Genomic DNA, 10351 nt, shown 5'->3' with positions numbered 1-10351 from the left:
CAAAACTCGTGTTTGAATCATCAGTGGCAAATTCTTGAAATATAAAAAATTTACTTACAGGCTGTGAGTCAGAAGCGCCAGACTGTCCTTGCAAAGTTGGAACTGCCCAACTTTATAGAACAGCCTTTGAGCAAAGACCCATTGTAGGCTACTCTGCAGGTTCAGGAAACAGTCCTCCATAAAATGCGTCACACAGCGTCACACACAGTGGGCTTGAGTGAGGAACGGCCGGCAGGCTTGAGAACGGTGCGGCCGGCGGGCTTGTGGCAACCACATGTGACCACCCCGGGTTGGACTCTGCTTCGTCCACGGTGAAAGACAAGTCTTAACTTTTATAAAGAATATCTCTTTGGATTTGAGACTTTAGTCTTTGCAACTTTACAGAGCTTCTTTATGCACCAAGAGCTTGTAACACTCCAAAGAGAAAGGAAAAATTGAAATCGCATCATATGACCCCTTTAAAACCACGCCGCCCAAACGTTAGACTACTTTAATTTCATGTGTTTTTCCCTGCACATAACATAATGAAGATCAGTATTAAGTTATTTTATTACATTTCTTTTGCTTATTATCTTTCATATGTATCTATCAATTTCTGCTGGACTGTACCTAACACAAGCAAAAGAAAACAGTAACAACCACTACGCATTAAATTATATTCATTTAGGATTATACACAAACAAATGGGTTGTAGAAAATCAGAAAAAAAAACACAATTCCAGTTTGTTATGAGGGTGGTAATAGTAGGGAGAAGCCATCCCATCTGAATGTTGGAATCTCCTTGTAATATGTTTGTCGCCTTCGCAACGGGACTCATAGTGGTGGTATATTCTCCCAAAAAGGCAATTTCTGCTGGACTGTACCTAACACAAGCAAAAGAAAACAGTAAAAACCACTACGCATTACATTATATTCATTTAGGATTATACACAAACAAAAGGGTTGTAGTAAATCAGAAAAAAAACACAATTCCAGACTAACTACTTACATAGGAACTTTGAGTGCAGCACAGACAGCTCTCATTGCCCCTTCTCCTTGATCTTTAAGGATTCTCACAATACGCTCCACAGCCAAATAAAATGAGTTCCATCTTGTTGCATTAGGCTGTAACAGCTGCAGCTTACAGTGCTCTTCAACAACCTCTGCAGCAATAGTGGACCTTGAAGTCTTGTTCCAGAGAGCCTGACACTTAGAGAAGGCTGACCTTGACAGCTTCTTGTAGGCCTCTGCCCTTTTTGCATTATTGACATCCACGGTAGAAACCAAATTGAGCAAATGGCAAGCGCACCGGTGATGCTTTGGCAGTTGGTACTGAAGGCCATCATCCTCATCCAAAATGGCTTCAACATCGATGAATTCCACTTCCATCTCACCAGCGTCATCATCTTCTCCTTCTTCTTGAGTTGTTACTTCCTCAGTTACCTCTTCAGTTGTGACATTGTTGTTTTCATCTGGTCCAAACACATGAAATGCCTTAATAAAATTTTGGACACTGTATTGTAAATCATTAGTCTCTGCTTATATATATATATATATATATATATATATATGCAATTATTCAAAGTAGCTAACACTGTTTACATGAAGTAATATGAAAGATAATAAGCAAAATAAATGTAATAACTTAATACTGATTTTCATTATGTTATGTTCAGGGAAAAACACGTTAACACAAATTAAAGTAGCCTAATGTTCCCGTGGCCGGTTTTAATTGATCAGTGCTGCGCTGTCCATTCGGTGGCGCTAGCAACCATGGCCTCCCTGCGCTGTCGAGTCGGTCCATTGAGCTGCGCCTTTGAAAGGTCAGCGTGGCGCGAACTCTTTAATACCGCGCTGTTTTGTCCCACTTTTGGTGTGTTTGGCTTTCCATATTTACGTGCCTGCGCCGCTGTGAGAACAGGCTGTCGCGGGTCAACAGGAAGCCCAAGCGAAGCGACAGATCTTTTATTTTTTAGCGACAAATTAAGTTGCAACGGTACATACGGTTATTGCTGTCAATCATGTAAACAAAATTTGCCTGTTGTAATTATTGATTTGTCAAAAACGTCCTGCTCTAATGTGCGGTCCCGTGTTGATGCACTGATGATGGGACAGTCTTCCGCAAACATAAAAATATGAGAAAGCAATCAGAGCATAAAATTGTCAGTGTAATTCACTTAACCCTTGTGTTGTGTTCAGAACCCTTTCACACTAACGAGGTTACAGAGCAAAAAGATATTTCTTCAAGTGACATCCGTGCTTCCTCTGTAAAAAAACAACATTTGGGGAGTATTTTTAGTTAAAAGGCCCCAAATCATGTCAGATTGGCATTAAAAGCACATTCAAATATATTGACATTATAGGTAGTTAGTTGTAGGAGTAAAAAAAGGACACATCTCATTTACCCAATAACCATAACGTTATTTAAGATGACAAGCTCCTACCATAGGCTGTATTAAGATAGCATTACAACCATACTGGTACAGTAGACTGTTAAGCTAGCGCTACAACCAAACAGCATAAAACTTATGGTAAATAACATGTAACTATAGTAATTATACAAAAACAATAAAATGTACAAGACAGAAACATAAATGCTTTTACATTTATTCACATTTGAATTCACAAATAAACGCACGCTGCGCCATTATGGTGGTTAAGAGATGCTCCATCTGACATGCTAGCAAATGACTACTTAACTCATTTAAATGCTTATTTAAAAGTTACAAATCTCTTTTCAAAGTTGAAATCATACTAGAATTTTATGTCAGCCCGAACTACGTTTTTTCATGCTAACTGACATCATTGCATTAGAGGCAACTTGGCGGGCAAATCCATAAAAAATTATTTGACTAACGTTATACCCTTTGTGAACAAAGTCACAAAATTTCAGTCCAATGCGATAACATTAACTAGTATTTTCGGGAAAAATAAAAAATTTTCAGAGCAAAAAGGACCCGAACACCACATGAGGGTTAAATGTAGACCTAATATCTTGTTTAGTATAGTGAGAATGAATGTGTGAACCACACCTGGCACAAGGGCAGTTGTAACAAAATTGTGAAAAATAAGAATTAAATATGTAGGTTTATTTATTTATTTGCTTGCTTTCTAGACAAATAAAGTCATCTCATGAGAAAAAAATCCAATGTTTATTCTGGTGAGTATTTGTACAGAACGGCAACAATTTAGCCCAATCTACTCTAAATCTACAGCTGTGAGTGGTGGAATGATAACTCTATAATACAAAGATTCCTCTCTGTTTTGGTCGTTTTAGTCTAGTGTAAATTAATGTTGCATCACTAACATAATCTCATAAAATAAGTTTGTTCATTTTTATTTCTCTTGGTTATTGCTTCAAAAATAACTACAATAATGTAGTGTAAAAGGCACATTTCTTTTTTGGTTGCACTTTATTTTAAGGTGTCCTTGTTACAGGGTAATTATAAATATAAGTACTGAGTCATATGAATTAACTACATGTACTTACTATATGGTTAGGGTTAGGATTTGGGTTTGGCATGGGGTTACTTGCATGTAATTATGCATAATTAATTGTTAGGGCTAGGTTAGGTTAGGGTTCGGTATAGTACATGTAACATGTGTAACAAGGACACCTTAAAATAAAGTGTTACCTCTTTTTTTCTTCCATTTGTTGTTACTAACTGTTGTCATTTAGAAATGGAAACAGGCAGCTCTAGTTGACCTGAGCTGAGTAGTATTTTGTGATGTCACTGGAACAGAACCGAGTCACTGACCAGTGCAAGCTCTCATTATTTAATGTAACAGACAGAAATATCTGCTACGGGGAAGATTCAGACTGAAGTAACTGAGCCAGTAAAACAGATTACTGCTGTCCTTATTTTAAACATAAGGGCCTAGTTTCACAGACAGGGCTTAGATTAATCCAGGATTAGGCTATAGTTCAATTAGCACATTTAAGTATCTTTTATAAACGTGCCTTAGAAAATAACCTTACAGGCGTGCATCAGACAAATCAGTGGCACTAACATATTTTAAGATCAGTCAGTGCAAGTTTCTTTCATTTAAAACAGCCCAGACATCCATCTTTATTCTGGGATTTAGCTTAAGCCTCATCTGGGAAAGAGTGTGAAGACCTCACGAATCATGTCAAATTAATGCATTTAATTGGACTACGACCAAAACTGATGTACTGTCCTACAGCGATCAGACATAGTAATTTACTGTGCATATTGTAAATTGATTTAGTGTGGGCTTCATGTACCGAGTGTTGGAATTTTCTAGACCTGAGACATTCTTACACACTTAAAACAAAAATAATCTGATATTGTAAACTAGATCATGTTCTTTCTGTGCCTGGATATCAATAATTTAACAAGATCATGGCTTTGATTGACAGGGAATGCATGGCAACAATTTAGCCCAATCTACTCTAAATCTACAGCTGTGAGTGGTGGAATGATAACTCTATAATACAAAGATTCCTCTCTGTTTTGGTCGTTTTAGTCTAGTGTAAATTAATGTTGCATCACTAACATAATCTCATAAAATAAGTTTGTTCATTTTTATTTCTCTTGGTTATTGCTTCAAAAATAACTACAATAATGTAGTGTAAAAGGCACATTTCTTTTTTGGTTGCACTTTATTTTAAGGTGTCCTTGTTACAGGGTAATTATAAATATAAGTACTGAGTCATATGAATTAACTACATGTACTTACTATATGGTTAGGGTTAGGATTTGGGTTTGGCATGGGGTTACTTGCATGTAATTATGCATAATTAATTGTTAGGGCTAGGTTAGGTTAGGGTTCGGTATAGTACATGTAACATGTGTAACAAGGACACCTTAAAATAAAGTGTTACCTCTTTTTTTCTTCCATTTGTTGTTACTAACTGTTGTCATTTAGAAATGGAAACAGGCAGCTCTAGTTGACCTGAGCTGAGTAGTATTTTGTGATGTCACTGGAACAGAACCGAGTCACTGACCAGTGCAAGCTCTCATTATTTAATGTAACAGACAGAAATATCTGCTACGGGGAAGATTCAGACTGAAGTAACTGAGCCAGTAAAACAGATTACTGCTGTCCTTATTTTAAACATAAGGGCCTAGTTTCACAGACAGGGCTTAGATTAATCCAGGATTAGGCTATAGTTCAATTAGCACATTTAAGTATCTTTTATAAACGTGCCTTAGAAAATAACCTTACAGGCGTGCATCAGACAAATCAGTGGCACTAACATATTTTAAGATCAGTCAGTGCAAGTTTCTTTCATTTAAAACAGCCCAGACATCCATCTTTATTCTGGGATTTAGCTTAAGCCTCATCTGGGAAAGAGTGTGAAGACCTCACGAATCATGTCAAATTAATGCATTTAATTGGACTACGACCAAAACTGATGTACTGTCCTACAGCGATCAGACATAGTAATTTACTGTGCATATTGTAAACTGATTTAGTGTGGGCTTCATGTACCGAGTGTTGGAATTTTCTAGACCTGAGACATTCTTACACACTTAAAACAAAAATAATCTGATATTGTAAACTAGATCATGTTCTTTCTGTGCCTGGATATCAATAATTTAACAAGATCATGGCTTTGATTGACAGGGAATGCATGAACTGATCAAATCTAGACTCTGAATGCAATGTAAGTCACCTTGGATACAAGTGTAATTAGGAAGTACTTTCAGAAAGTATTGAGACCAATTCATTTTTTCATGTTTTATGTTATGCAGTCTTATGCTAAAATAAACTTTTCCCCATATCTATTTTCATAAATAAATACAATAAAACAGCAGAGGCACAACAGTCTGCTTATTAAATATAGATCTTTTTTTTCCCTCACTAGAGCATAAACACTTTCTGTGGCAAGGGACAAATACAAATTCACTCCATAAACCGTCTTTTAATCTGTCACCACTCTTCCATTCCTAGTTGTTATTGTCAGACTTCTTAAGAAAATGTTTTTTTTCAATAAAAACAGTTGGCAGGTAAACAAATCATAAAAAGGCAAAATTCTATTTTTAATATTTTAATCAAACAGCTCAAACAATTGCATAGGATACATTAACAGGTGATGCATAAAATCTGCAGGAATTATTTAAAAATGTGTGCAAGAATGATCCAAATGTTATCCCTTTTATATACCACATAAATGCATTTTTTTTTTATTTTAGGATTTACTACATAGTGATCTGCATTAGAGGGAGTTAGACAAAGAGGTCACTTTTAAACAACATAAAAAATATTTTCCCTAATTAATCAAATCCATATCAAAGAAATAAGAACAGCTTCAGCAATCTCATCCAACCCCATAATTAGTTTCATCATCATCATTATTATTATTATTATCACCTTGAGTACATGACTGTTAATCTTCACAGATTTGGTCAGATCTGTCAAATAGACAGAAGAAAAGTTTGCAAACATTTGTAGTAGTTATTACAGTCAAAAACATAAGCCATGTCTTACAGGCCCAAATTATTATAATTAGCACAGATGCTTTGTTGTTGCCATTTCACAACATTTTTTTAAAGCAAGTGTTTATCAGAAAAAAAATGAATTTTTGGACCCTCTTCCTTGGGAGTAGGACATGAGATCTGCATTTAAATAACATATGTTGCATTTGGAGCAGCGGATTTCATTGAAAGGCCACTGCAGTACAATAAACATTCATGTTACAATTTTGCAGGTGATATGAGACACATCAGTTACAATCACAGGCTGTGCATTTTGGTACAAATCAATGAAAATGCTTAAAATAGTAACCTCGAAAGTGATTCCATTGTACAAAACCCTTCCTTTAAATTGCTGGTAGGGTTAGGGTTAAATTCAAAGTTGAGAATTACAGCATTTTTTCAGTCGAGGTCAAAAACTACATTTGACGCTTAGAACAAATCGAATTAGGAGGTCACAATGGATTTATCACAAATACTACAAATCCAAATAAATGATTTGTTTAATGTACTGCTGGCTTTGCTATTATTGAAAGACATTGTTTGCATCGGGCTGTTGGAAATGGCAAGTGTGTGACTATCAAAGCAAAGAGCTGCACCGCTGGAGAGCGTAGTGTGCTGCGAGACTCCGTCTTTATAAATTGTTGAGCTCCAGCAGGGTCTGGTCAAGCACTTGGTGCATGTTCAGATTCTCCTCTTTGGCCTGGGCCACTTTCTCTGGTGATGCGAGAACAAGAAGAGATTCGGTGAGACAGCCTTCATTTACAACCTCAGAATCAAGTATCAATCAAATCTTTACAATTGTGATATAGTAACTATCAAAATGACAGGAATGACAAAATAGCTCTTTATCATTCTCAGATTCTTTCAAACAGAGTACATAGAAAATAAATGAGCATTAGAACAATAGACCAATGATGCGGTCTCTTCAGGTTTGTTTCTGATGCTGGTACAGTGCTGAGAGTCTCTGAGCAGGAAAAGTGCAAGCCTTGTTTTGGGACTGACACGTGTCAGGTTTGATTACACGCGGTGTTGGGGAAAGTTACTTTAAAAAGTAATGCTTTGCAATATTGCATTACTCCATGAAAAGTAACTAATTGTGTTACTTCTTATGGAGGGCAATGCATTATGTTACTTTTGCTTTACTTTCGGTCACCTGGCCTGGGCTTGTTTGTTTGTTTTTTAATAATAAAAAAACAAGTTATTTTTTGGGCAACTGTAAAGGCCAAAAGTGAAATGAATAAGCCTCAGGCTGAAGGAAGCGCCTCTGCTTCGGCACTCCCTCCTGATTTCTCTCAACATGAGGACAGGAGAGCTGTCAGTCACTACATGGGAAAAAGTAACTTGCGTTACTTACTTGGAAAAGTAACTCCGATATTTTGTTGCAAATGTAAAAGTAATGCGTTACTTTACTAGTTAGCTCTATTCTAAATCAGGTTGCTTCACCTTGCTGATAAATGAATTTTGAGCTCTACACAGAAATCAAACCAGTTGAATTTTGTGCTTTCTGAACATGGATTGGTGAGCTCAGACTGGTTTGTCTTCAACTAATCCTGTAATATTAATATAAACCCCCAGAGCACATATCAAGCTATAAACCTCATGGATAACAGTATCTTTGTTTCCTCATTCCATCTCTCAGCACCTTTTATGAGTCTGTCAAGTTTTTGTTCTTCTGTCAAACCAGCTGTCAACAAGAAGTCATGTTTTTGAACCATCTGCAGTTTGCAGCATTCGATATTTAATAAAGCCAGAGCATTTTAAAGGAGCTGTCAATAACACACGCAACTCTGACCAGGTTGTCAAACAAAGTTACAAATTTATGTGACAAAAAACAGGCACAACAAAGGGGTCACCGTCATAATGCAAAATAGAAATAGTAGTTGTTTCAGTCATGACTTAAGACCAAGTTACATGACTTTGATGCACACCTAGGAATTTATTCTGTACATTTTCTTTAGAATTTATGAACATTCAACAACAAAAAAAGTACCTCAAGCAAGTTTTTTTTTTTCATATGCAGGTTAGTTAAACTTGCTTTCTGGAACACCCCGAGTATGTACTTAAACAATCAAGAAAATAATATCAGGCATTACTTTTTATGATGTCAGTTTTTATTATTTCATTCTTCTACAAGTTCAAATCACAGGCGCCAATATTTGACAGTAACTCTACTGCCCCCCTCAAGTATTTAGTAATCACCACCAGACCAACACATGTAGCCTAGAGAAGAAACATGAAGTATGTTGAGGAAGAACTTGAGTTTACACTGCGTTGATCAAGATTTCACACCTGCATTGGCATAAAGTATGTTTCTGACCCTAGCGTTCATTGTAAAAACCGCAGAGGAGAATGTGCATCTCATTAGGCTTTGAATGTTTCAGAGTGCATTTTGTTGACCTTTTTCTTATGAGGGAAAGCTCTTCGACTGATTACCATCCAATCGCTGCACTGCCTGATACAGAAGTGCACACAATGCAGTGGAGGATTCAGAAACACTTGTTGCTAGTCTGTTGTTCTCATGAGCGCGCTTGAGAAGTGTGATAAGATTTGCGCGAGCCATTCCTATCGCGAAGCTGATGGTTAAATATGTGATCTATTTGAATTATTTAGAGAAACAGCCTCTTTAAAATGCTATGGAGAAAATCGAATATTATCTAAAAAAAAGGCAAATAAACTAAAAAGACTGATGAAAGAGGAGAAAAGTCTAGAACCAGCACTAACATATAGGCTATTAAAATCTTTTTAAATCATGACCACCTTTCCTAGAATTTATCACGTTTTATTGTAGGCTTATTTATTGTGTACAATTTAGTCTAACTTGTTGTAGAATTTATATTAGATAATCTGTTAAGGGAATAGATGTTTCCCTATAGATTTTTATTGAAACTGTGGCATGTTGTAGCTATTGGTTCTAAATGTGCAGGCGGTTGTTTCTTTATAACAAATGCTATATTGAAACACCTAATTAAAAAAAGTCATTACTGGTCTGGTAATGATAGGCTAGTCTTATTATAACAAATGCCACAGTTAAGAACTATGGTACATGGCCTTCAGATATTCCAAAAGATGGCATAGATTAAATCATTAAGAGCCTGATAAACTGTTAAGGAGTAAGAAATAAACAATAAGAAAATGTTACGTTAGATTGACTTCCCATGGCATGTTGAATTAGAACATTCTGTCAAACTATACCCTATAAGTGCCTAAATCATATAAAATACATTACATAATATATCCTATGTAAACAAGTAATTGTTAATGATGTTACTTTATTGCATCAACTTTGCATAGATGATAGCACAAAAGATCATTTCACAAAAATAAATATATAAGCAAACAAACCTTATGAGTGAGCATGACCCGGGACTCTACAAAACAGTTCACACTTCAACCCCCTCAATGTTCAAACCAAAACTACGCCCACCCTTGAAATTTTAAAATCCTCTTTTACTGATATTATTATACAAGTACAATTTTTCAAAAATCTATTTGATTTGTTTTTGATAAGTCTCTTAGAATTAGGAAGACGCTTTTGTTTTCATATGGCGATATTTTTAAAGTCGGCATGAACTGGCAATTGCAAGCAAATTATTTACCCAATAGGGGTGTGGAATAGATTGTATGGATCATTGTCATTTAATAATCACATGATCTCATGTGAGCAACAGGTTGCTGGAGGGATTATTGTCCACAACATCAGAGAAGAGATGTAGCTGTGAGGCGGAGGTAAAGTTCATATTTTTGATTAAAGAAAACAAGAGGACATAAATAAAAAAAAAAGAGGATGTACACAAATAAATTATATATACGGAATACTGCAATATTCAATAAAAAATTAATTGTCCACTTTGATTTAAATTTTAAAAGAAAACATGATCTCTCTCTCTCTCTATGATATATATATATATATATATATATATACAGTGGGT

General features: G+C 35.8%; 1 protein-coding gene across 4 annotated transcripts in view; it reads right to left on the bottom strand.

The window, feature by feature from the left end:
* Positions 1 to 6141: 6141 nt before the first annotated feature.
* The window catches only part of LOC107737084 (tropomyosin beta chain), a 21492-nt gene continuing 17282 nt past the window's right edge, over positions 6142 to 10351 (bottom strand). For all 4 annotated transcript variants that reach the window (XM_016548520.1, XM_016548504.1, XM_016548553.1 and 1 more), the window contains one exon: positions 6142 to 7136. In XM_016548520.1, coding sequence (XP_016404006.1) covers positions 7054 to 7136 — 83 coding nt within the window. In that variant the 3' untranslated portion in view covers positions 6142 to 7053. The remainder of the gene's footprint in view (positions 7137 to 10351) is intronic.

The sequence above is a fragment of the Sinocyclocheilus rhinocerous genome, unplaced genomic scaffold, assembly GCF_001515625.1.
Source record: "Sinocyclocheilus rhinocerous isolate Xijiao unplaced genomic scaffold, SAMN03320098_v1.1 scaffold2386, whole genome shotgun sequence".
In the NCBI taxonomy this organism is placed as follows: Eukaryota; Metazoa; Chordata; class Actinopteri; order Cypriniformes; family Cyprinidae; genus Sinocyclocheilus; species Sinocyclocheilus rhinocerous.
The sequence above is the reverse complement of the archived record's forward strand: the minus strand, read 5'-3'. Positions and strand labels throughout refer to the sequence as shown.